Here is a 27,917-nt window from a genome sequence, read left to right on the forward strand (position 1 = left end):
TTAACTCTGCACCTAAACAAATATAATCTGCTTAACTGGCTCTACTAAACTGATCCTGGGAAACTGTTAAAATGTCATTACAGCTATGTTGTAAATATTGTAAGATAGGTTACACTGTAAAGCTCTGTTGCTAGCTCCATGTTGTCTTAAACTGTTAAAAAAGTCATTATAGTTGGTCTGTAAAATTGTTATATTGGTTACACTGTAAAGCACTGTTGCTGACTCCATGTTGCCTGTAAACCGATTTGATGTCCAACAACGAATGTCGGTATAAAAAACCCTTAAATAAATAAATAAATAAATAAATAAAATAACAGCTTGTAGCAACTACTGGGCTTGTATATAAATATGCGATGCCATAAAACTTCAGGAAGCACTAGCATGCAGTGCTGTTTGTTCAGTACTGGGCACAGACCCTTGCCAAGGGCACTTGCTGCCTCTGTGTAGCATCAGGCAACTCGGCTCCATCATCATCCTTTTTTTTTTTTTTCCTAGAGGATTTCTGCTCCAAAGATTTCATCTGCACTCACTGCCGATAAAATTGTAGGTTTGGGTTTCCTTAGGTTTGTGGTGTTAAGAATACTCTGGGTTGCCAGCGAGGAGATGGGTCCCTGGATTTCTCCCTTATTCTCTCCTTTAATTGTGTTGAGAGCTGTAGATTCTCACCTACAGAGGGTCTGGCACAGAACCGAGCTCCTCATGCATCATCATCCTTTCGGCTCCAAAAGGGAGGAGGACCGTATAAGTACATTTTGACAGTATAGGAGGTAGCAAGATTTAATTCTTGAAAGTGGCGACCTTGCATCGGTGTTAATTTGGGGCTGTAGTATAAACTGGATGGGGGAGGGGGACACCCGGAGCTGCCACTCATCCTAGCTGGAGATAAAGTGACTTGCAGACAGGACCCAGTTTAGCCCACTGTCCACGCTGGCCTGAATGTATCGCCTCTTCCACCAGGTGTGGGATTCCAGCTACTCATTTTTTTTGGGGGGGGGGGAGGCTTTTTTTTATTTCTTTTTTTTTTTTACTGAAGGTTTTTGATGCTGACTGCCAGAAGTAGCCTTTTCTTCACAATAAACGTGGCAGTGTTTTTCGGTTTAACGACGAGCATGAAAGACTTGGGTGAAGTGCGGACACCGTCAGCTCATGCTTGCTCAGGTTCTGCCGTTCCTGAGCGCTCTCCTCTTCCTCCCCCGCCGTTATACGGCAGGATCCTCTCCCGGCCATACCGCGCCGCGTTATGCTCTAGGTGCGCTGTTCGGGTTTGTGCCCCAGGGTGAAGCTGAGCCGGCCTTCAGCGTGTCGCTCTCACAATTTTATGTGTGCCTTGCCTGAAACCATGCTGGTTTCCTGTACTTTAAATGTCATAAGGATAGGAGGCAAACCACAGTATAGAATTAGCACAGCCCTGAGACACAGGGGTTGTTTTTTTTTTCTTTTCTTTGGAACTTGACAATCGACTTAGCTCGAGTTTTTAAAATAGGCAGTGGCTAGTGAGCAGCAGACGTGTAGTGGTTAGATAATCATTTGTTTTCTCATACCTACATTTAGCTTAATCTTTGCTCACAATAACCAATGTAAACTTCTCAAGCCGGAGCTGCTTCTGAGCTATCTGCAGTGCAGTAAGCCTGTGTGGGAACGGCTACAGAAAGTCAGAGCAAAGCTACTCGGCAGCTCTGCGTTGTCTTTCACTTCTCTAATCAGCACATGCTTTTACATCCTGTACCTAACAGAAACGTTACAAACCTCGCATGCACGCACACAATATATCTGAACATGCATTGCTGCTATTTCGGAGGGCTAATTCTGTAGTTTTAAAAAAAAAAGTGCTTTACCCACAGAAATTATCTTTTTGAAAATTTCTCACCCTATGTGTAGGTAAAAGTAAGCATCTAGCGCCATTATGCACCTAATTTTACCTGCATTAGGGAGAGGCATTCCTGGGGGCATGGTTGAAGCAGGAATGAAAACACATGTATTTTTTAACTTTTTTGTTTTATCAAATCTCGAAATGAAATTAAATGCGCACAAAAGCAGCTTAAGCTCTGTCTTGATATCTCACACATGGTAGGGGAATGTTATCTTGAACAATGAGACCCCTGATGAAACCTCAGTGATGACTTCAGGCCAGGGGCGGCTCAAGGCAGTCTGCTGCCTGAGGCGAGGGGTGAGGATCACAGCAGGAAGGGAAGGGCAGAATTAGCAAAGCATGGTGTGAGTCAGATCGCCAGATGACCAAGAGTGTGGCAGTCAGGGTTTCTCCCTTGGAGATTTACTGATCTCGAGTCCCCTGGAGTGTGGCCCTTTTGGTGATTTAAAAATGCAGGGAAAGGGGGGAGACAGGGGGCAGCAGATAGAGCGTCAGTGATATCATTTTTCTAGGAAGCTGAGGACCTTTCCACACGTCCAGGAACCCTACACCACCTGTCTCCTCCCCTTCCTCAGCATCTTCCCTCTGGGGAAGTGGGAGATGGGTGCATGGTGGAGATGCGGGTGTGGCACAATCTCTCCCACTCACCCAGCCCCCCTACAATCTTGCCTCCCGCTCTACTTCCCTCTCTCTACCCCTCTCCCCTTTCCTCTCTCACTTCCTCCTTCCACTTCACTCACTCTCCCCCTTTACTTCCCTCTCCTCCCACACATATCCCACTTCCCTTACTCTTCCTCTCCCTTCCTTCTTATTCACCCCTTCTTACTCCCCTTTCCCCTCCCCTTCATCCCCCTTCCATTCCCTCCCTCCACCCTTCCCTTCCCCACTGACTCACATCCATGCACCCCCCCCCCCAGGGGTCGCCTTCCTTCTGCTGACTGGGGGTAGGAACCCCGCCAACACCTGACTTAACGCACAAGGTTGTTCTCTTGCTGGTGGGTCAGTGCAGTGTGTCGCCATGCGGATTTTCTTCCTGCCGGCGGGGTGTGAGATCCCCGGGACATCGTTATACTGCACAAGTTTTTTTCCGGCAGGTGTATGGATGGGAAGTGAGGAAGCTGCTGCGCTTGCTGCCGCTCCAAATGTTTGCCACCTGAGGTGCCCGCCTCACTTGGTCTAATGATAAAAGCGCCCTGGCCCAGGCTTCCCTGGAGTGCATTCCTGAAGGGGGGGGGGAGGTGTTTTGGTTGGGGGTAGGAAAATAAAACGCATGTATTCAATTTTCAAATGTAATATGCTATTTTATGCCCACTCCTCCTTCCAATCAAATAGCAGGTGCAAAGCGAGCGGCCGCATTTAGTGCATTTGCGGCTCTTAATTTTAAAAAGGAAACCTATGAGCTGCAGTGCGCGCAGCCAAAAAAAAAAAATGCCTGCATGCATTGGAAACAATGCAAGCTCCTCAGAATTGCCCCCTGAAATAGCTAATTTGAAATAATAATTCGGATGGATTTAGTGTCTTGTGTTTGACCTGCTAATTGTTTTGCAAACATGCATGCAGCTAACCCTGGGTTGTGGTACATACAGCTAACTTATTAGGAATCGTACAGGCAAAAACAGTGACAAAATTCAAGAAATCCTGGGTTAAGCCCCGAGGGACCTCAGTTGCAAAGAAATGGTGACCCGACAAACAAGGGATTGAATTAATACAAATTTGAAACATGTGAGCAGTAGCTGCCAATCACAGTAACGTAGTAAATGATAGCAGATAAAGACCAAATGGTCCATCCAGTCTACCCAGCAAGATGTTCAGGGTGGTAACCGCCGCTCCATGCAGGTTACCCCTTTGCCATTTTTTTTCATGGTTGTAACTGCCATTCCATGCAGCTTGCCCATATTCAGAAAAGTTACGTTACCCCCGTGTTTCATTTCTATTCTCTTGCCATTCCCAGGGATTCTTTCTGTTTATCCATTGCCCTTTTGAATTCCATCACCATTTTAATTTTCACTTTCACCTCCTCCAAGAAGTCATAGCAGGTATCCACTATCCTTTCTGTGAAAAAATATTTCCTGACCTTGATGCCGGTGTCAACTATGGCTACTCTCCATTCACTCATTTTTCAGCTACATTGATAATTCATGTTATGCTTGCCGCCCACTGGAGGCTCACGGTGCGGCCCTCTCACCTTCCCAGATGGACCTCAGTGCTCAGTTCTCTGTCGCTGGCGGCAGTCAGCCGCTGGCTCCGACCTCGGGCCCCTGCCAATGTCCCTGGTGCTGCTGTGCTGCCCGGGACCTCCAGCCAGGATTCCTCCTCTAAGCGATGGCACCTCACCCCTTCCTAGGTGCGTGCAACTTTGATGCTTTTAAAGGGCCCGCGGTGGGAACCTGGCCACAGACCTGGATGCTGATGTCATCACTCTCAGCGTACTTAAGCTTGGGCAGCGCTTCAAAGCGATGCCTTTGCAATAGGTCTTCTCGGTTCCCTGTTGATTGAGTGCTCGTTGCTTCCAGAGATTCATCTCAGCCTTGTGTTCCTGATTCCTCGTTGTTCCTGGTTTCTGTCTCTTTGTTCCTACCCTGTTCCTTGCTTCGAATTGACTTCATGGACTTTGACTCTGCCTTGTGATATTCTCCAAGCCCAACCTCGCCTGCCTTCTCCAAGCCTGACCATTGCTACGCCTGACCATGCCTGCCTTCACTGTGCCCTGACCATTGCTACGGATAACCTTGCTATAGACTCTTTCTTGTCCAGAGTTCTATGTTGCTCGCCACAGTCTCCATTGGCCGCCAGCTTCCATCTGAGATTCACAGCGACGCCTCTGTCTCTATCCTCTGGACGTGGATTTTCAAGGCTTTGGCCTTTCTTTGCTCAAGCACCTTCAGTCTCTCCTTGTTCCTTGGTGCTTGGGTTCCAGTTCCGTAACCCGTCTTGGATAGACTTACGCCACCTGCTGGCTGCTGTCTCTGGGCTGAACCATCTACCTTCATTGTCCTTTCTCGAGGCCCACCTAAGTCCTGCCGGCCCCGGCACCCAAAGGCTCAACCCGAGGGGAACGTGGGTTGGTATAGGTGAAGCTCCAGTGGCCTCTAGCTTCAGCCCAATCCATCTGCTGACGGTGGGGACCCGTAGGCCCTTGCTGAAGTAACTGTGAAGATCTATTGGCGACTTCACCTTCAGCCTGCAGCTGGCACTGTGAGCTGCTTGGTCTGTCTATCCAATCCTCCAAGCTTTGTGCCCATCGTTTTCCCCCAATGGCCAACTTGTTTCCAACCCAGACATGTTTTAATACTCAGCCTTTTCCTCCGTCATTTGCCAAAGTTTGGTCCTGCCTCTTGGTCCTCTGGCTCTCTCCTTGTTGCCTGAATCTAGAAGACTTTTAGTCTCTGGTTTCTGCCTTCAGCGTTCCTGCTTGTCCTCTTTCATTTTCCTGGTGTGCCCCAGTTACTTGCTCTGTTTTCGTGACGATACTAAGTAGGAGGAAGCACAGAAAAGCAGTATTTTTGGCTTTTTAGTTGAGCCCTTGTTGTGTGGCAAGACTTTAACCAGCTCCGGGCAGGTGTTAAATTTGACAGGTTAAAAAGTGTGCATGGGACACATGGCAATTTTTTGCATCGGGGGGGGGTAATAGCTAATAGCCTCATCGTTATGGCATTTAAATGTTACGAGGGCTATTATCTGTTTGGACACGCCGATCCCCTTATTTCATTGGGGACTAGTCTAGCGCATCCAAAACGTGGATCCAACCGATCGTTAACCTGTGCACTAGGCTGGACGCACTTTATTACATCGGCCCCTGAAATAGCTGATTAGTATTTAGGCAACATTCTTGAGGAGTTGTCTTGCGAAATTGAAATATCAAAAGACGAATAAGTTTGTAGGTGGGTGTGATTGTCCAATGAAGGGTCGGGGAGGGGCTGAGAGAGAGTAGCACATTTTTTCAAAAAAGTAACTTTTGGATGCAGTCCTGGGGCATGGAGCTAAAATCACAAAAAATATAGCAAGAATCCTATTTGCCATTGACCCTGCCACAATCTTCATCCTCTTACTATATAAATTTCAAAACGTGTTTTATTCCTTTTAGGCTTGTAGACTGTCCAATTGAATTAAAATTACTCCTGGTACACTCACAGCCAAGTGACCATCTCAGTTACACAGGGGCTACTGCTCACAAGTTTCAAACTTGTGTAATTCAGCCCCTTTTTATGTCCATCACCATGTGTCCAATATATGCACACACATTTTTCTGTGTAAAAAAGTGAGGGAAAGCCAGAGATTAACTGTGATCTACGGTACTGCCCCAGAGATGAAATCGGACAGACTAGATGCGACTTACAGTCCTTATCTGCCAACTTATTATGTTTCAGCATTTGTGCTTGACCTTTACCACAGCTTCTAAAGAGGAAACGAAGCAATAATATTATTATTATTACTCAGTTACATTTAGATGTGCAAGGAGATAAAGCCAAAAAAGAAAAAATCCAATCCAACACGTACCAATCAATAGCAACAATGGGATGGATAAATGTGGTACGATGTGCAGGAGGTTCGTCAAAAAAAACCAGACGTGTCTTTGTTCTTTAGACACTATTGTAATCATTTACCAAAGAAAAGTCCAATTTTTCTTTTAAGAATATTTTTCAAATGCAAATAAAAAAATATCTTCAAGTAGCCATTACTAAGCGAAGTACATTGGAGTATGTTTTGGTTCTGAATTGATTGTGTGATTTTTTTTTTTTCTTCAAAGAGCTTTAAGGCTACGAATGGACTCTAGGAGATTTTTTAAGTCATTTTTATTTGCATTTGAAAAATATTCTTATTTTGTCTTTGACTTGTGGATAACTGATGAAATCCAAGAGCCCTGTAATTGGGACATCCCCCCCCCCCCACCTGGGGGTTACAGTTTATATACTGTAGTTTGAGGGACAAGCCGGTTCGAGTGCTGGTCCTACTGACCTGTCTAGGTGGAGCTGCACTCCTGTTTTGCATAGGAAAATCAGAGCAAAGCCATAGAATCCATGTAATAAAACCAGGACTGGAATGAACTAGCCTAGCCTGGAAACAATGGAGCCCGTTGCTAACCCTACTTAGTGTTGTGCGTTTGATTGTCATGCTTGCGGATGTGTGGAAGATGATTGCTAAATTTGATAGGACATTGGCTCAGTCAGTCACAAAGCTTGTACCTTCTCTGTTGTAATTAGATCCAAAACGGAGAAGCATGAAGCATAGCTAAAGAGACTCGAGAATACAGTATCTGTGCTTAATCCACAAGTGGTGTCTATGCAAAATTCAGGTTTATCGTGTATAAAGGATAGCGTCCTTATTCATAGTCAATTGGAAGTTTAAGAAAACAAAGATCTAGGGATTTACGTTTCTTAAATTTTCCTATTAACACGATTAGCACCTTTATGAGTTGTTTAAAAAAAGTATTTGTGAGTTTCTGACCATAGCTGAAGAGAAAAATGCCCGTAATATCTAGAATCTATTATGTTCCTAAGAAAAAGATTTCTAAGGAGCGAGGTGGAGGGATGGATGTCCTGGGGTATCTACTTTTCTTGAGTCCTCAGTGGATGACGTACCAGCTACATCCACATTATTAGTTTCATTTTATGCAGAGCAGGATAAAGATCCTGGTGCTTCAAAAACATTTTAAGTGTAAAGGTTTTCCCTTTTGCGATCAAAAAATTCAAGTGTTTCCTGGTGTTTCTGGAGTCACGTAAGGCTCGACGTAAACAGTTTCTTTTATTAAGACATGGCGCCACCTCTTTTCTTAAATTCCCATGTAAATGTTTAGTTACTTTACAAAATGACCAGTTTATTTTCTTTTGAGCCGCTTTATTTGGAGAGGTTTATTTTAGATAAGAATGAGAGATACTGAGAATAGCAGTAAGTGGCTTTTAAGTATGTTATGTTATTTTTAGGTTCCCACCTACATAATATTTACTATATGTCCTATTTTTTTTTCTCCACCACCCCTTATCTTATAAAGTGGGCTTATATAATTTACCGTATGTTTTTCGTTTTGGAGTGATTTTTGTTAGCTACTTTCCTTGGTTTTTATGAAATATTTAATAACGATTAAATTGAAAAAAAAAAAGAAAAATATGCTTAAAAAGAAAAATTGGACTTTTCTTCGATAAATGATTTATAATAGTGCTTGAAATTGAAAGACACTTCTGTGTTTTGATGAACCTCTTGCACATTGCATGATACTTCATTTATCCATCCATTGTTGTTGATGAGAAAAAAGATAAAAGCGCCAGATGCAGTAATCAGTTTTCCCATAGAGTGAGATGTAAAATGGGAAAAAACACTTTAGCACATCTGGGCCCAAAGTGACTTGTGCAAGGTCATGCAGAGAGTTGGAAGAAGAGCGGGATTTTAGCTCATGAATTTCAAACTTCTCCAGGCTTTGAATTCACTGCTTTAATCAGTAAGAGCATAACGGAAACCTGTTAGCAAGAAAGTTTATTTTCTCCATCAATCCAAGGCTTGGCTTGCACCAAGAGAATTTTTGTGTCTTCCCTGGGAATCCAAGCACAATCAAATGCACAACACTAAGTAGGGTTAGCAACAGGCTCCATTTTTCTCCAGGCTAGGTCAGTCCAGTCCTAGTTTTATTACATGGAATCTATGGCTTTACTCTGATTTTCCTAAGAAGAACAGGAGTGCAGCTCCATGCAGATAGGTCAGTATTATCCAGGACTAGATTAGCTTGTCCCTCAGTAAGCACAGAACTACAGTATATAAAATGTAACCCCCAAATGGGGGATATGTGCCAATTACAGGGGTATTATAGTAGTCTTGGTCGAACAGATGGGGTAGTGGACCTGGAGAATAGGATGACCTGACCCCCTCCATAGATGGGGGTTAGCTCTCTTGTGCTGTCCTGCTTGGGGAAACTGGCTCAGGATAACCTGCAGATACACTCACTTCTCAGACTGGCATCTTGGAAAAAAAGTCCAGACATACACCCACAGCTGAGGCTGCAAATGTTGCAGTGTGTTTATTTAATTGATTTATTTATTTAAAAGTTTTTTATTTACCGCCTATACAGACAGTAGTGGATCTAGGCGGTTTACAATTTAAAAACACACATAATGGTAAAATACAATTTGTAAGCAAGTAGTTTAAAAAACAGTAGAAACTTGTCAAAGAATCAGAGAAATATAGGCATAGGGAGGTAGAGAGTTGTAGCAATCCTTTGAAAGGGTAAAAGATTAAGGTTGTGGATTAGGAAAAGCTAGTGAAAATAAATAAGTTTTTATGGCTTTTTTTGAAATCATATTTAGTAGTGAGTTGGCGGATGGAGCTGGGTAAAGAGTTCCATAACAGAGAAGGCTCGGTTACGAGTTTAGTCTAATCCTGCAGTTTTTACAGTAGGAACTTGAAGATAATTTTTATCAGCAGAACATAAGTGACGAGGTGGTTGGTAAAGTCAGCGAGAGGAACATAACCATATCGAGGAGGTGCTGTGTAATAAAGTGTGGATTATCATTAGGATTTTATATTGTACTCGTTGACGAATGGGCAGCCAGCGGAGTTGTTTTAGTATTGGGGTTATGTGAGCTTCACGTGAAGTATTGGTAAGAAGTCTAGCGGCACAATTTTGAATCAATTGGAGGGGTTGTATGATGTATTCAGGAAGACCAATATATAGTGAGTTGCAGTAGTCAAGACTAGTTAGGACTAGAGACTGCAGTACAGATCGAAAATCGTTGGGAAAAAGTAAAGGCTTGAGACTTTTGAGTAAGCGAATTTTATAGAATGATGATTTTGTAACGGATGAAATATTTAAGGACATGGATAGTTTAGAGTCAATGATGACACCTAAATCGCGAGCTTGGCTGTAGATGGGGCATAGTACAATTTTCAAAGCGAGTTCTGTTGGAGGAGTACAGGTGGAGTTCGGAATGACAGCACTGGCACAGCAAAGATTGGTAACTTCCGTTCTAAAAGAGCAGCAGCAACCACAAGCAATAGTCCCAACCAGGCCCACGAAAGAATGCGGGCTCTCATTCGCTGAGGGAGGAATTCAACCCTACCTCCATGGGCTTTATCCCTCTTCCCCGGATATTTGCTTAAGTGCTTAGGCCTTTAACCTTGGGGATCCTGACCCTTCTAGTAGAGCTAGGGCTCTTGATATCAGACTGTGGTAGACTTAGGAGCAATGCCAGGAAATATTTCTTCACAAAAAGGGTGCAGGATGCATGGAACGTCCTCGTAGAAGAGGTGGCGAATTCAAGAATGGTAATGGAGTTCTAAAGGGCATAGGATAAAGACAGATGATCCCTAGAGGCTAGAGGATGGAAATGAAGAAACAGGGGTAATCTGTGATGACTTTAGGCATAACATTTCTACATGGTGGTATCCTGCACAGAGCGGCAGTTACAACCTTAAACACCTTGTTGGGCAGACTGGATGGACCATTTTGGTCCATCCAGTCTGCCCAACTGTCCATATGTTAGTATTTAACAACTGAAAAACTAGTTGCCGACTTGGATGATAAATCAAGACATAGTTCCTGGAAAGGAAGTGATTCTGTAGGGTGTACTGCATAATTTTTCTTAGCGACTGGATGCAGGCCCAGACTAGGAAGCTGGAGCCTGGGCGAAATTCCTCATGCTGGGTCAGGAACACAACAGAGGATGTTTACTGTAAGGTGGGCTCCCTGGAACTGCTCAGAACTCTAAGCAGTTTCTATTCTAGGGGCCTCACAGGTCATACACATGGAGATGCACTAATTTGGGCTATCTGGAATATTCTGGAGCCCCGTCACAAGAAGATAGCTTTCTAATTCTCTCCTTCTGGACATTATAACACTTCAGTTTAGTGCTGCGCACCCTCAGGGGACCATTTCAATTTTGCTAACTTTTGGGTTCTTCTTTCAAGCAGCGCCCCAGCGATTTCATCTGACTTTTTTTTTTTTTTAATTTTAACTCCACATCCTGAAGAACTACAATTCCAATTCTGATTTATGTTAAAACGAGAGTTCTCCCAAAGTAATGATAGTGTTTGCTGCTTCCATAAATGGAAAGTGATTGCACATGGAAAGAAATAGAGCTGGCAGCAAGTTTGTTTGTTTTCTCTCATCCCAGCTTCCCCCCTCAAGTCACTGAGGTCACCACACTCCCTTTCTGCCTCGCACGTTTCCCAGGAGTATTTTTTGACAGGAAGTCGGAGCGGGGCATCAGTGATTACAGAGGGAATCTGAAGCTAAACGTTCTACCAGCAGCACGGAGGCCTTTTTATTGTCTACATTGTCGCATAGTCGTAATTGCATTAAAGCAGTAGGGCCTCCAGTTCATGGCACGGTTCAGATTTTGCCGCAAGCTGGAGGATAAACATTGCCAACCTCCTCCCCCCCCCCCCCCCCTTTCTCCACCCTGAATTTCCAGGGCTGAATTCTAAGAAAAAGTGTCGAGAAGAAATCCATGGTGCTTTTACTTTGAACGGAATCGGATCTCTTCTGCTACAGAGGTGAAGTGAGTCATCCCAGGGTGTTGAGAAATGTTGCTTTGCATGGGCAGAGGATTTTCCAGTTCTAGACTATGTTGCTGCCCCTGGGTTGCTCTAGCTTGCTAGATCTTAGATGGCTAAGCTGGGGGCAGGCCTGGCACGTGCATCTATGAATGAAGGACCGCTAGGGAGAAGCTGCAGAAGTCAGTGGCAAACCTCTGTACACTTTCGGCCAAGGAAAGGTCGGTGGTGGGGTTTTGATCATCCAACCCTCAGCACCTAGAAATGTGTAGAACGAGGACAGATCCACTATTGGCACAAACCAAGGAGCAGTGTTGTCTGTCATCTTCATCCTGGCATGGCTATCTAATGCCATCAATAATTATAACAGCTGGTGCGTTAAGAGGGCTTGAACAAGCGTTTAGGTGATGCCATTGTCAAATAGCTGTCACTTTTTAATTTTGCATTCAAGCCAAATGGAGGTTATATTTCTTTTGCTTTCCTTAAATAAAAACAGTTGCAGAGTGCATTCATTAGTCCAGTGCCTGCAGTGACCGTTTCAGAGAGGAGGAGTTTAATAGAATAAACGCGTTGGACAATAGGCCTTGTGTGAAGAACTGGAGTTTACCTGCGAAAGTTTCGCTCACTGCTCTCTCACGGGCCGATGTAATACAACCCGTGCTAAAATCGGAGCACAATTTCAGTGCCTCCCTCCTTTCGGCTTCTCTTTCCCTCCACCCTCAGTGTCTCTTCTCCATCATTTCCTTCCTCCCCTTGGCTTCTCCTTCCCTCATTCCCTTCCTGTCTTGGCTTCCGCCCCCCCCCTGCTGCCCTGCCTCGAGCTTGGTGGCTCCCTCCCTTCCTCCCCTGGATCATGGACCCGCTACCTGTACTTCTCTGGGAGCATTGGGAGTTGAGGAGGATCTAGGCTCCGGAGCTGCTTCCTACATCCGATCTCTGGAAGCTTCCCCCCTCATCTTCAGCCACTGCCACCGCCAGCTAGAGCATCACCAGCTTCCTCCATCTGGAGCAAGGTGGTGAGAAGTTTAACTCCTCCTCTGCCCTGGGAGATAAATTTCCCCGTGGTAAAAAAAAAACAAAAAAACAAAAGGCACACAAAGCAGTCCCACCTCTAGCGGACTTCCTTGCTTTGCAGGGTAATGGCTAATAAGTTCATTACCATGAAATGTGCATTTACACGTGCAAATCCTAGCGCAGGTTTTAACCCCAAGCTTTAGTGCACAATTGTTTCTGTACTAAAATACCCTGTTAAATGTCATGGTTAATATTGCACGGGAAAATGCATGCTAAAACGCAGCTTTAAACCCCATACTTTTTCCATCGGCCCCTTAATTAACTAAAAGTATTTGGCTGTGGAGCTGAACGAGTGTTTAAGTGGTGTGGCGCGGCCACATGATGCCGTCCGACAGGTCACAAGTACCTGATTTTTCTCAGCAGATTTATGAGGTGCACTGCTGCCAGCTCCGGGCTCTTGCCTGCTCTGGGCTTTGATGAGATGCACTCAGAGGCTCTGTGTGCTTCCATTTGGTAAATTGGCCCCTTCAAGAATTATGACAGCATGGGGGTAATTATGCTGAAGTGAATGTTATTCGTAAAGCCAGTGAACTCCTGTAGTACCTATGTGGCTTTGAAAGTATGTCATCAATGGAGAACATCTCAATGGCACCGAGGGTTTATGAAGCACCGTTATTCCTTTCTTCCGTGCATTGATTGATTGTAAAGCCTGTTGCTAAATTATTGTTCATTGTAAACCGAGGTGATGTTTGTAACGTTCCGCGGTATACAAAAAACCTTTAAATAAATAAATAAATAAATAAATAAATAGGATAGTGCTGGGCCCGCTGGAACGATCTTCCAAGCATTTAGAGACGGTGCCTTATAGTGAATGCAGCGGCAGTTTGCAAGAACCACTGTGTTTGGTCCTTGCTTTGACCCTCTTCACGAAGCGTATTGCTGTTTATGCGTAAAGGGGCCGATGCAATATTTGTGCACAGAAAACGGGCACTCGACGTTGAGCGCCTGTTTTCCTAACGCGCACCCAGCCGCCTCTCCTGGGCGGTGCAATATTTAAATTAGGGGTCAGGCAAAAAAGCAGGTGCTGGGGAAAATTTGTGCGTCCCTAGTGCCTCCTCGGCATCGGGTGCACAGGAGAGGTGGCTGTCAAGTGGGTTGGGAAAATGGACGCGCAATGTACAAGCGTCCGTTTTCTCCCGGTACCGGAATAGACATGCACTGGACCCTGTATCTTTTGTGTGTATATTGGGTGTCCAGAAATTTTTTTTTTTCAAAAACTTTTTTTTTTTCAAAAACTTTTTTTTTTTAAACTAAATATGCTTTATTTGGCTCCTCCTACTTAGTATCGTGACAATACTATTAGGAGGAATCGCAGAAAGCAGGATTTTTTTTTTCAATGCGCCCTTGAGCGTGGCATAAAATTTGCCACGTTTCAATGGACGCATTGGCCGTGCGGGAAATGTTTGCATCACGGGGATTAGCTAATGGCCTCATCTACGTGGAATTTACATATGATGAGCGCTATTAACTACACTGTGATTTGGACGCGCCGATCCCCGTATTGCCTCAGGGGTTATGAACGCGCGTCCAATCGCATGTTAAGCCGTGTCTAGCCGCCGCGCACAGTATTGCATCGACTGAACGAAAACCAGGGCTAAGAGTCGGTGATTTGATCATCAGAACAAGTGATGATAAAAACCATAAACAGAATTGTAGTGATTGAATTGTATTCCTTATTTCTTAGGCGTTTCTGTTTGGCCCTGGGTCCTTTTTTCTAGAAATGATCAGTTTTAAGCAAATTAAGCCCATCGTTTACCAAGCATTTCTCCCAAGACACAGAATGGGAGAAAAGCCTTGGTAAATCAGGCCCTAAATCTGTATGGTAGAAAGTGGGATTGTGACAGAAAAAGGAAGCTCTTATTATCAGTATCTGCACCCGGTTTGCAATTGTGTTTGCTATCCTTGTGTTTGCTGTGTCAACTGAAAAATATAATTAAAAAAATGTATATGTTGAAGGTTACCGTGGTTGTGCATGGAATTAGAGCTCACAAGGCTTCTGTACCTTTCAAAAACCCCTGGAGTCATGAAGCTTCTGTGTTAATAATGTGACTTCAATTTTCAGCCTGTTTTAATATGATTTACTTTTTTTTTTAATCCGGCCAGAGAGATTCCTAAATTACTTTATGGGCATTCTCTAACATCCTGTCCTTAAAATATGTTTTTTGAATTTGCAATGTGTTTGCAGGTGTGACAGGGGCCTGGCCTGACGCTACTAATTTTCCCGACAGTATTTTTCCTAAGCTGGGGTAGTAGGAAGGGTTGAAGGGTTGTCCCTCCTACCTTTTGGGGAGAGAGGCAACATATGGGGTTTATAATGCCTGGGAGCTTGCCCAGTGGGTTACAGGGAAGGTGACTGGAGAGAGGGTGAGGGAGCACCCCTGGATCTCAAGCTGGTTGGAGTTGGAGAGAGCAGGAAGGCGGAGGAGAGTGGAGAAGGGGGGCTGTTGTTAGATTCATGCAGAGTCTCTACTGGAGGAAAAGTGCTTTGACTTTTTGGAGATTTTTGTAGTGGACCTTGTCTGATGGGAAGGGTGACCTTCCTTGTTTCCCTGAGGTTTGGGATCAAAGATCCTTTTGCCTGAGCATTTGCAACAGCCAGGATAAAGAGAGTTCCACAGATTCTTGCAGGAAAGAGAGTTTGTTGTTGAAGATTTGGATTAATAAGAAGTTTGGAACCCCATTTTGCTGGTTTTTCAGGACTTGAGGACCATTCCTCCCACTGTATTTTGGTGGATGTTGGAATTGCACTCCAGCTATCCCACTCTCACTGCTCAGGATGAAGGTGCAAGAGCAGGAAGGGAAGTGAATAGAAGGATGGACAGAGAAACCATTTGCTTTTTATTGATCGTTGGATGTATGCTGATTCTTATTTTTGCAATCTCGGCTTGGATCCCCTTCTTTAAGTTACAGTAGTGACTATCTTTTATTTGAACACCAGCTATGCACTCCAGTACTGCATTTTCTTTTGAGATTACCTCAGCGAGGATGGATGGACTCTATTGTGACTCCTGGTTTCTTCCCTGTTGTTTTAATTTTGGCTTCCCTGCTCTTATTTTTCACTGCCTGGTGCCTCCTGGAAATATTTGATCTAGAGTGTGAAGTGGGCACGGAGGCTGTGATCGACAGTGGCAGGGGCCTCGGAACTTGGACCTGGACCCGTAGCACCCCCTAGTTACGGGTAATGCACCAATCTAGGGGAACCCGCTACACAAGCCTGTAATGGATCTCACTGCTCCTTGCACTGCTGATGGAGTGGGCCTGGCAAACTTGCAACATGCTTACTAGCCCTGGTAGAAGAAGCCGAAAGTAGAGTGAATTGGAGAAGACCAGATGGTGTGGACAAACTGGAAGAAAAGAGGAGGGTGTTTTTCATTTAATGGTGTGAAGCGTATAAAATGCTTACTATATCGTGTCTCGCCATCACGCTGGTTGTCAGCCTACATGAGTAAAAGTGCAGGCTATGTGCCGTGCGATGCAGCAGGCTTTAAACTCTGTTCTAAGGCGGTGAGCTTAAACTCACCACGTTCTGCCCATTGAGGGGAGCATTTACTGCTGCACCACAAAGGTGCAAGGTGGAGGAGTAGCCTAGTGCTTAGAGTATCAGCAGGCTGAGATCTGGGGAAACCAGCATGCAGATCCCACAGCTGCTCCTTGTGACCTCGGGCAGGTCCCTTCACCCTGGTACAGGGAAATAGCTGCAGTACCTGAACGTAACACGTCTTGAGCTGCCAAGGAAAAAGGCATGAGCTTAAAATAAATAGATGCAAGAACACACACACACAGCTCTGGTGCCGTTCTGGAAACCCTCTGCGGGGCCCCATGATCACAGTCAGGTTCATCCCTAACAGTTTTATCAGCGCTGGAACCGTGGCCTTCCTAGGCAGCTCTTAAAAGTGGTTCAGGTCTGCAGGATCATAGTCGTCATTCCTCTCACAGAGCGGGCTAGCTCTGCTAAACTGAAAACTGACTTGGGGTTATCCTTATGCAGTGCAGTGACTCATTCATGGCCCAGCATGCTCTGCTGGTGGCACTTAAAATAGTCCTTAGACACTGGGAGCACAACAACTGGCAGTGGCAACCTTTGTTAAGAAGAAGAAAAAAAAACAGAAGAAGAAAAGCTGGATGTGCTGTCCTTGGTCTCAGCTTTTGAGAACATAATTGAGAGCTGAGAAGGGAAGGAGGCTAAACTGGGTGTTTTCCTCTCTATAACATATGAATTAGTAGATAAATAAGGGATGTGGAAGAGAATGTTACATGGTGCCAGCATGGGGGTAGGGGAGGAGGTGTGGAGAGGGAGCAGCAGATTGCAGAGCTGAAACCAACCAAGTGCGTGAAGCGAAATGGGGCTGACGCTGATGGACAGGATACAGCGATCGCCATGGAATTTGCAGAAGCCAGAGATAACAATGGCCAGTATTGGTGGCTAGTTTATTTACACCCAAAAAAAGAAGAAAAAAAAAATGTGCCCCTATAATTTTTTATTAATAGCCTGCGGTGTTACAAAATATGCATGATTTTTCCTGGCACGTACTTGGCAATTGACTTTTCACGGAAAATACCAAGGTAGCTACCTTAAAGTGCTCCTACTATTTATGCAGGCCATTAGTCAGCTGACCTAAACAAGGTCCTGGGAACACCTCTTTTTATTTTATTTCAAATTTTTTAAATGGTTAATTGGACGCAGGCTGTAGAAGCCCAAACATACTTTTAGGAAAATAAGAAAGGGCAATTTTCAGTCAGGCCGAAGAAAATTGAATTGCGTAAGAGGTACAGGCCTCCTTATTGGCGGAAGTGGCGGCTGTCAGCGGGTCTGACAAACGACGCTTAATTTTTCTGGCGTCAGTTGTCGGACCCGCTGACAGCCACGGGTTCGGAAAAAGGACGCCAGCAAAATTGAGCGTCTGTTTTCCAACCCGCGGACAGATTTTTGGTTTTTTTTTAAAGAAGTTTTTTTGTTTTGTTTTATTTTTGGGGCCTCCGACTTAATATCGCCATGATATTAAGTCGGAGGGTGTACAGAAAAGCAGTTTTTTCTGCTTTTCTGTACATTTGCCCGGTGCCATCTGAAATTAACACCTGCTTGTGAGCAGGCATTAATTTCTGAGAGTAAAATTTGCGGCTTGGTTTAGTTTCAGGGGAGTTGGCCGCGCGTTTTCCACACGTTATTACCCCTTACAGTATAACGGGTAATAATAGTGCATAAAAAACGCGGCCAAATGGGGGCTAAACGGTGCGCGCGGCCTGAAAGGAATTCAAATGTATTATGCAGAATCCTCTCCATGTGCTGCAATCATTTTTGTCTCCTGTGTTATCTACTGAATGTTCAAAAATGTATTTCCAAAGAGACATTTTTATAAGCTACGAAAAATGTTCATAGGCAAGGAGGATAACTTTCAAACAAAGGCGTATATGCACATATGTGGCATGTATTTTATAACCCATGCTTATGATATATGGCCAGTACATAAAGTATGTGTAACTCTGCCTCACCACATACATACAAATACATGCAATGCATTGACCATGCATACTTTTCATACCTATTTTAGAAATATATACACGTGTAAATGAAATTAACTAGTTTACAAATTAGCTCCCCAATTCACCCAGGCCTTTTCCAGGTCATCGAGACCCTCCTGGTGCTTCAGCCTGGACTTCCCTCCCCAGTTCACCTCCCCACCCAGTCAGCACTACACAATAAATGCAATAAACACACTTAATACCACTTACACAAGATAATTAGCAGGCGTAAAAATACACGAATAAACTGGAAAATGTACGTGCATAATTGTCTTTTAAAATAGCAATTTACAAAGGCAAGTGTCGGCCTCACCCCAGAATGACCTTAGTCCAGTGCTTTTTTTTTATGAGTGTATATGTGCACGTGAAAGTGAAAATATGCGTGGATTTTTTTTTACTTTTATAAGATATAGAATAGGCGAGCAGAGGCTACTTATGTGCGTGTTTGGTAAACTTTACACCCGTAAAGCTTTGAAACTTCTTCCCTTAAGCATCATCTGTGAAGGCCGGGTCTGCTTTGCTGAGGTCTGCGGTCATCTCCCTTTATTGCAAAATTTTGCTTAGTGGCACGATTGAAAAAAAAAAAAAATTCCTGTCACTGTTCCCCGTGGTAATTTTTTTTTAAAGTAAAGAAAGGTACTAAATCAGGGTCGGTGGCGATGTCCAGCTGCAGCGGGGGAAGCGGAAGCGCGTTCGCAACGATCCCGGGTCCAGATCGGTGACCTGCCGTGACCTGGCCGAAAGTTTCCACTGGCTGTTCCTGTGACTCACCCCTAGCAATATGTTCGTAGTGTGCCCGCCCTCCTTAAGGAAAAAATAAAACTAAGACTCTGCAGCAGGGTACAGACGTCTTGCCTAAGCACTAATTGTCAAGGCTAATGGGATACAGATGTTCCCTAACAATGCAGATGATGAAGGCGACGTCCATTGGCGCTGGTCGTCCAGAGCAGCTGCATGTTGACGTGGTTATTACGACAGGTGATGCTGCCATCGAGGTGAATAATACGCTGGGTTTAAGTGCAACGTGAGTAACACTGCTTTTGAAGGACAGTAATTTAATTGCACATTCTTGCTGCAAGAAGATTAACTCTTAAATACAAAATAAAAGGTTATTCTCGCAGTCGCGTCATTTCCCGCTACCGTGTCGTCATGCCGAGACGCAGGCTTTTTTTTTTTCCACTCCCATGCAATGACAACATTTCCCATTCTGCTGCTTTTTACAAAGGAGACATTATAAAAATCAGCCTCGTGTCATTAGGGAACCGTGAGTCCCTCATCTGCATATCAATAAAACCGCTTGAGCTCTTCTGTGTACAAAGCAAACTCTGATTGCACAGGTTGTTATTCCAACCTGCTGGTTTGTTGGAAATGATTTACAGCCGCTGAGTGATGGGATGGGACGGGGAGAGAAGAGTAAAGAGCACGCAGGTTGTGAGGGGTCGGGGAGAGAGGGTGGCGGTGCCTGAGCTCAAAATCCGAGCAATTGTGTTAGGAATGCAGGCTGAGCAAATAGATAATTTCTCTGCAAACCTTCGAAGCCGGACTGCACCCATGGTCACAGCTAAACGCTGAGGGACAGATTTTAAAAGCCGGCGCGCCTAAGTCCCGGGGCTTTGCTTGGGGGGCTGGCGCGGCATTCGGGGGCGTTCCGGGGGCAGGGCCATGGGTGTGGTGCCAGCCCGGGGGCGTTCCCGGCACGTGGCCGAGGCCTCCGAACCAGCCCCCGGGCCAGGGAATGGGTCAGGCGTAACTTTCTTAACAAAGGTAGGGGGGGTTTACTTAGGGCTGGGGGGCTGGAAAGAAAGTTCCCCTCTGAGGGAACAGAGGCAGGTTGCTCAGCATGCGCAGGTTGCACAATTGTGCACCCCCCTGCGCGCGCCGACCCTGGATTTTATAACATGCGTGCGGCAGCGCGCGCATGTTATAAAATCGGGCGTAGATCTGTTCGCGCCGGGTTGCGCGAACAAATCTACGCCCGCACATAACTTTAAAAATCTACCCCACAGAATATAGGTTTTACCCCGGCTAAAAGTGGGTCTGTCCCCCTCTGTCATGCTGCAGGAATTCTGTGGCAACGCACAAAAGCGTGTTTGAATGGACCCTAAAACAAAGGGCATGCAACAGCGTCAAAAACGGCCCGCAATCAATTGTGCCAGTGATTAAGAGGCAGAGCTAATCTCGGGTAACCTGTCACCGTGGTTTCTATATTTTAACTGTTACTGTTATAACTTAGCATTTGTGATTTAAGACCTGTTTAGATGTCTGATATGGACCATGTTTGCCTGGTGTTTCCAGTTTCCTGCTTAAAGGAATACTGCCTGGTTACGTGGGTTGTGAGCAGCTATGTTATTGTGGAACTATAAAACCCAATCAAAATTTGTTTCCGTTTTTCCAGTCTTCCACATCGCAAATTATTCTCCATTTGGCCAACCTGGGGTGATTTTGATGACCAGTGATGTCTTGAGCGCCATGCATTAGACTAAACCTTCGGCTGCTGATCCTGGGCACTGGGATCAGAGAGCAAGACCAGGATTTCTTGCCTTAATTCACATTCATAGGTCCACACAAACTGAACCCACGTAGGCCTAAATCCATCATAAACTTGGATTTTCCATGTGGGCCCAATACCCACCATGTAAAGAAACAAACAAACCCATGCCAGTAAATAGATTTGGAGGAAGCATGGAATGACTGGCTTTGTGTTTTGTAACTATAGGCAGTTGTTTTACTATTCCAGTTTTATTTCCATATATAGATATAAACTTGTTCAATATCTTTAGTTGAATTTTACTACTTGCTGTTTTAAGTAATTGAAATATCAGTTTTATGTGTTGTCCTCTTTTTTTTTTTTTTTTTTGTTGTTGCTGGGAAACTATTTATTTTCTATATTATAAAATATAGGGCATGGTTACTGTGACTGGTCTCTTAAGTTTATTCAGTAGAGGCTGTTTTAACTTTGGACTCTCTGCTTCCATTGCAAATCAAAATTTTTGTGTTTTACTTCCCAGCTCATTTTTCTGTTTGGTTTTTTTATCTGCTAAATGTGTTACTAGGCTGATGAAACTGGATCCCTCAGCTGATGCTCAGATATAAATCTAGTGGGAAGGGTGATACCTGCGGCAGAGGCAATCATACTAGCTTCTAGTTATTTCAGGGGAAAAATGTTCAGTTGGGCACCCACTTTAAATCTACGCAGCTGAATTTAAGGAAATTTTCAGCCACAAATTAGCCAGCTAGATTTAAGGTCGGCGTCCAACTAAAACTTTTGCCTTTGGTACGGATCTTAGCACTTCGATCCTTAAAGGAAACTCACCCCCCACGAATCAGCAATCTCTCCCATCTTCTTGTCCTATCTCTACAAACCGGAAGTGCCCTCAACAGCCCCAATCTCGTCTCTCAGCCGATGATGGCTGAAACCATCCAGGCCTCTCCCCACCACCGCATGCATCCACGCTTCCTTCTACCCGGTAGCCACAACAATTAAGATCCCCACCCCCCTCTACCAACAATCTCCCAATCGCACCTCCCACCCAAAATGTCCTTAATGCCAGGTTAGTGGGAGGTAAGATTTGTCCTGTGGGATCAGAGGGGTTGTCGAAGGGGTGGAGGCCTGATGAGTTTATCCGTCGGGTGGGCTTGATGGGTTTAGCAATCAGGCAGAGGAGAGAGAGAGAGAGAGGATTTATGGGGCTTGATGGTTTTAGGAATCAGGTGGGAGAAGTGAGGGATTGCGAGGCCCTGTCGAGGGGAACTTCCATTTTGTAGAGAATGGGTGACTGTTTCTTCTTTTAATATTGGTTGGGTGGGAGGGAGGGTTGATCACTGACTCCAGGTGCAGGCATAGTGCGGCTAGATTAAAGCCAGCCTAAGTTAACCAGCTGGGGCTGAATATTAGCACTAGCCGGCTAACTCTCATTCACCGAGTGAACCCCGCCCTCTGGACTGTCTGAAATTTGAGAGGCTAATTTTAACCTCTCAGCACCAGTACATTTTCAAAGACTTTGATCTAGATATCTAACCCTGCAGTTAGAAAGTTAGATTAGAAATTTACCCCTAAGTACACAAGAAAAAAATGCATTGGGCATGCCATTCCTAGCGGTGGTGATTTTTGAAAAGTTATTCTGTTACAGATTTATAAACCTCACGGCAAAATATTCTCTGATTGCTTGTTTGACTTACCCGTCAGTAAAACTGAAAAAAAAGTTTGTTTGTTTTTTTGCTCTTGACGGATGTATTCTTGCTTTTCTTCTCCAGTGAACAGAGTATATGTCAAGCCCGGGCTTCAGTCATGGTCTATGATGATACCAGTAAAAAATGGGTGCCAATCAAACCTGGACAGCAGGGATTCAGCAGAATCAACATTTACCACAACACTGCCAATAACACCTTCAGAGTAGTCGGAGTCAAGCTGCAAGATCAACAAGTGAGTCACAGCTTTCTTTTCACCTTGAACGCAGAGTGATTGCGTGGAGTTTTTCTGTCCGTTGGCAAAATGGTGTGCAGACCTGTCTGAGCTCCTGCCTTTGTGTACTGGGAGGCATTTTCAAAAGCCTGCAGGTGCACGCGTTGTGCAGCTTCGAGAGAGGCACAGCGGTTCGCATGGTTGGAAACCCACGTCGGCACCTTTTGTACTCATGCAACCTTGATGTCAATTCTCAAGGGGAAACAACTTGGATAGTTTTCCTTTGAAAGCTTCCTAAAAACAGGTTTATGGGAACTTTGCAGCTGTTTTATCTGTGAGGGGAGACAAAGCAGCACACACAGATTTGAAAATGTGATTGAACATGGGCGGTACTGATTACTCTCCCGATCTAAAAGTCCCCTGTCTTGGGAACACCTTTTTTTTTTTTGTTTAAATCCGGTTAAAAGTATTCCTGCACATACTTTGGGCTGCTCTGAAGGGAAATTTTCCACCAAAAGGCAATTTGGAAATTGTCCCTCGGATGTTAGGTGGGTAAAGGGGCAATTTTCAAAGCTGTTTACGCGGGTAAATCAGCCTAACTGAAAATGTGCCCTGCGCACTCACAGAGCAGCTGAAAAGCCTGGCAGAGTTCACATCAGGTGTACTGTTAAAGGCTGTAAAACAAAAGAATAAAGTCAGGGGAGTGAAATAGCACTGGTATTTGGCACTTTCAAAACTACAGGAAACTATTTTATCCCTTCCTCTCTCCACCATCCATACAAGCAGCGGGTGCAAGGTGCGTGCTAGGATGAGCTCTGAAAATGTTTATTTTTTTGGTTTTGTTTTTTTTCCTTTTGTTGGTTGATTTCATTTCATTTTGTCTATTTAAAATGGAAAAAAAACAAACCTCAAAATAAAAAAAGGAAACAATGAAAAGAGAAACTGTGAGTCCAGGACTGGGCTTTGTGACAGCTCTCCAAGCTCCTACCTCCTCTCCCAGCCTTTTCTTACTCCATCTATTGCTCTTCGGTGGGGTGGAACGATCGCCAGTCACTCCTGCCCTGCTGTTGCTGGTTTTCAAAATGGTCGCCGGTCGGTCTGAGGCTGGCATTGTGGTGGTGTTTAGGAGATAGCCTTACATTTTTCTGCTTTCATTCAAAATGAATGACCATCCCTAGTACATGGACGCTTTTAGCGTGTGTCCTTTACATTGGCTAAATTCAGCAGGGAAACCACCCCCGCTATAAAGTAGGTGAGGCTAAAATGCACATGGACTTCACGACTGTCCATGCTACTCAGAAGTGTCCCCCATAAAGTGAAAGTGGAATGGATGTTCACGGGTGACAAGACATTACATTTGGAGATGAAACTCGCCCCATTTAGGAAGATGATAATTTTAGAAGCGTTAGATCAGGGGCTTCCCAAACCTGTCTTGGGGACCCCCACAGCCAGCCAAGTTTTCTGGATATCCACAATGAATATGCATGAGATAAATTTGCATATCATGGAGGCTCAGTTTATACGTATTTATCTCAGGCATGTTCATTGTGGATATCCTGAAAACCTGACTGGTTGTGGGGTCTTCAGTCAGGACAGGTTTGGGAAGCCCTGGCTTAGATATTAGTGAGTTAAGTGCCACATGGATGAAGATTCGCATCCGTAAATTTTATGAGTTTAATTTAATAATATTTAGGAGTCGATATTTAAGGGGAGCTAGCCACCTACCTAGAGAGTTAAGATGCTAGACCCTCAAAGGTGAAAATTTTCTCCTGCTGAGCAGGTTACCCGGCAGCTAGATTTAGCCAATCATAAAGTGGGTGTATTTGGGAAGCAGGGTCAGGTCAAGGGGGAAAAACTTAGCCAGTAGATGCTCATTTCCAGCACTAGTCAGCTAAGTTTAGATGCCTGACCCCCAGATTTGCTGGCCTAGATCTAAGCCAGCTAGATTTTGACCGACTGGACTTAGGCTGAATTTCAGCAGGTGAGGCTGAGGCTCAGAATGAGCTTAATTTATGACAGTTGAGCCTGCAAAACCAAGAGCTCAGCTATCAAGAGCCTCACAGAAATGTTTTTGAGCAATTCAACAGAAATAGATTTACACAGATGTGGAATTTTGTATTAAAAAATGTTTAGAGTTGCAACCAACAGCAGTCCATGTCAATATATAATATTCTCAAACAGTTTTTGAAAACTGATGTTGGATTTCATTCAGATTCAAACATGGTCAAATATATTTTATAACATACTAGCAGTAATGCCCGTTAAAACGGGCGAGATTTCCTGTGCTCCGGCCATCCCAACTCCCTCCCCCCTTCCCTAGCGGCGGAGAGACGGGCTCAGGCTGTTGTTGGTCCAATCTCCTCCCCCCCAACCCCCTCCAGCACTGTGAAGGGCCTGAGGCAGTGGCGGTGGTGGTGGCAGGAGCTGCAGCGGCGGCCAAGGGGGATGTGGCGAGGCTTCGCACTGTTCTCCCTTAATAGTAAGAATAGTAGGGATGTGCTGGTAAAAAAAAAAAAGTTAGTTTCTTTTTTAATTTCGTTATTGGGGTGTTCTTTCCCATTAATTTTGATTCATTTAAAACAAAGTAAACATTAAAAAAAACCAAACACCCCAAAACCAAAAATAAATGTAAAAAAAACAGGGCATTCCAAGACCTCCCATCCTTCCCACCCATCCCTTACACCTGGAAAAATGCTGGGGCCAGGATCCTCTCAGGCCCCCACCGTGTAAATGAGGGAGATCTGCTGATGAGACCCAGGCCGAAGTCTCGTCCTTACAAAGGCCTAGGCCACTGTAGGTCGCCACAACCTCGACCTAGACCCTACGCAAAGGCCATGCTTGAAGACCTAGCTCCAATAACTTGGTCTAGGCCGGATGCTGGAGTGATGGCTAAGCCCAAGTCTGACCCTGGGCCCTGATCTGGAAGCTGGGTACCGCTGCCTGGGCCTCAGCCTAGGCCCATTGCAGAAGCCTAGTCTGAAGGCCGGGTCCAGGCATCTGGGGGCTTAGCCTGATACTAGGCCCAGAAGAAAGAAAAAGATGTGTTCAGTTCTGGAGACCGTATCTACAAAAAGACAAAGACAAGATGGAAGCGGTACAGAGAAGGGCGACCAGGAAGGTGGAGGATCTTCATCGGATGACGTACGAGGAGAGATTGAAGAATCTAAATATGTACACCCTGGAGGAAAGGAGGAGCAGAGGTGATATGATACAGACTTTCAGATACTTGAAAGGTTTTAATGATCCAAAGGCAACGACAAACCTTTACCATAAGAAAAAAATCAGCAGAACCAGGGGTCACGATTTGAAGCTCCAGGGAGGAAGATTCAGAACCAATGTCAGGAAGTATTTCTTCACGGAGAGGGTGGTGGATGCCTGGAATGCCCTTCCGGAGGAAGTGGTGAAGACCAGAACTGTGAAGGACTTCAAAGGGGCGTGGGATAAACACTGTGGATCCATAAAGTCAAGAGGCCGCCAATGAAGAGTAGGTGACTCGCCAGAATGATGGCTACTGCCTGGAGACAATACCCTTATTCAATAAACATACACATGGTTACTGTGACTCCAACATCACTCTAAGCTTCAACAGCAAGAGGAAATGTGGAAAAAAGGATTTGCACTCACAAAGACGGGAGTAGCTGGCTTGTTACGGCGGTTACTACCCCAAACCAAATAACCAAATTACTACCTCCACCTTCCTCTATTCCTGATGCCTTTCAACTAGCTTGATCACTCCATTCTTATACTTCACTTTCAATGCATATCCAGCATAGTTCTCTGCTTCAACAGCAGGGGAGAAGAAAAACTGTTACTTCACACATCCAGCAGAGCTCTCTGCTTAAACGGCAGCGGAGAAGAAAAAAGGGTTCGCACTCACAAAGCGGGGAGTAGCTGGCTTGTTACGGCGGTTACTACCCCAAACCAAATGTACCTGATACTTCACTCTCGACGCATATCCAGCATGGCTCTCTGCTTCAACGGCATGGGAGAAAGACTGATACATCACGAATTTCCAGCATAGCTCTCTGCTTCAACGGCAGGGGAAAAGAAAAAAGGATTCACACTCACAAAGCGGGGAGTAGCTGGCTTGTTACGGCGGTTACTACCCCAAACCAAATGTGCCTGATACTTCACTTTCGATGCATATCCAGCATAGCTCTCTGCTTCAACGGCAGGGGAGAAGAAAAAAACTGATACCTCACGCATATCCAGCATAGCTCCCTGCTTCAACGGCAGGGGAGAAGAAAAACAACCAATAAGGGCTGTATAACATAGTCTGGGTAAAAACAAATAAGCATGGGTGTAGCTTGCTTATTGCGGCGGTTACTACCCCTACTACCCCTAACTAATCAAGCTTGATATTTCACTTGGATGCAGCTCCATCACCGCTCTCTACATTAATGGTGGGGGTGGAAGGGAAATAGAACCAAGAGCTAAGAGAAACAGATAAGTATGAGAGAAAAAATGAGGGAAGCTTGCTGGGCAGACTGGATGGGCCATTTGGTCTTCTTCTGCCGTCATTTCTATGTTTCTATGTTTCTATGTTGACCTACGAGGCCTGGGCTCAGTCTCGGTGCCTGGCCCTGGGTTTCAGATAGACCCCGCCATTGGATCTGGGCCGAGGCTCGGTCATCAGGACCCGGTCTCCAGACAGGGGCCTGGTGTTGGGCCAAGGCCCAGGTGTCAGGACCTGGTCTCTGGCTGGGCCCCAGCATCAGGCTTGGGCTTGGGTCCTGGCCTGGGACTGAGCTGAGGCCCAAGCATCAGGACCTGTTTTCCAGATCGGGCCCCAGTATAAGGAGTAGGCTTGGGTGCATGGCGTCAGATCCCCAACGGACAAGATAAGTGGGAGCTGGGAAGTTTCGCAACCCTGGCAAAATGTTTTAGGCCTGGGCCTTTGCCTGGGTCTCTGCTGAGGCGTTGCCTTCAGGCCTGGGCTTAGGCTGAGACCCCGGTGTCAGAGTTGGGTGTAGGCCCTGCATTGGGCCACAGCCTTTGCCTAGGCGAGGCCCTAGCCTCTGGCCTAGGCCTAAGCTGAGGCACTGGGGTTTAGGCTGTGACCCTTGACTTTTCTTTTTTTTCTCAAAAGGGAACATGAAAACCAACAACATTTTATTGGATTTTCACTTGTTTTGTTTTGAAAATGAAATGAACGAAATAGGAAATTTCATTGTCATTTCCTTTTTCTATTGAATGCACATCCCTAAATAGATGTGTACCTCATGCTAGATAAAGAGACCTAAGCTTGGATTGTCATTGACTGAAGGGCGCAGAGAATTTGGACATTATTATAGAGAGAGTAATTTTCTTAGGTATTTCCATGGCTACAACAGTTTGCAGACAAGCTCTGTTATAAAATTGCCCACCCAGTAGGTGGGAAAATGTATCTTTGTCCATCATGTGTGCACATAAATTTGCCTTAAATGAGCAGAAGTGTTCCCGGGGGGAGGATTTTTACCTACCACGTGTACTTTTCCACTTTCAAAAAGTAATGCACATAAAATTTCCCCCAAAATCTTCTGTGCACATACATTTTATGGGATAATTGTTGCAAATGGAAGCCTTGTTATC

The 27,917-nt window shown here is 45.0% G+C and overlaps 1 protein-coding gene across 6 annotated transcripts in view; it reads left to right on the top strand.

Annotated features, from left to right (window-relative positions):
- Nucleotides 1–27,917, top strand: part of EVL (Enah/Vasp-like) — a 365,975-nt gene that overhangs the window by 185,456 nt on the left and 152,602 nt on the right. For 3 of the 6 annotated variants that reach the window (XM_029597934.1, XM_029597932.1, XM_029597933.1), the window contains exon 2: nucleotides 22,199–22,367. In XM_029597934.1, the coding sequence (XP_029453794.1) occupies nucleotides 22,199–22,367 (169 nt within the window). Of the gene's footprint in view, nucleotides 1–18,808; nucleotides 18,969–22,198; nucleotides 22,368–27,917 lie in introns of those variants that run through there. The other 3 variants (XM_029597931.1, XM_029597927.1, XM_029597928.1) reach the window with 3 other exon arrangements.

The sequence above is a fragment of the Rhinatrema bivittatum genome, chromosome 4 (genome assembly GCF_901001135.1).
Source record: "Rhinatrema bivittatum chromosome 4, aRhiBiv1.1, whole genome shotgun sequence".
NCBI lineage: Eukaryota > Metazoa > Chordata > Amphibia > Gymnophiona > Rhinatrematidae > Rhinatrema > Rhinatrema bivittatum.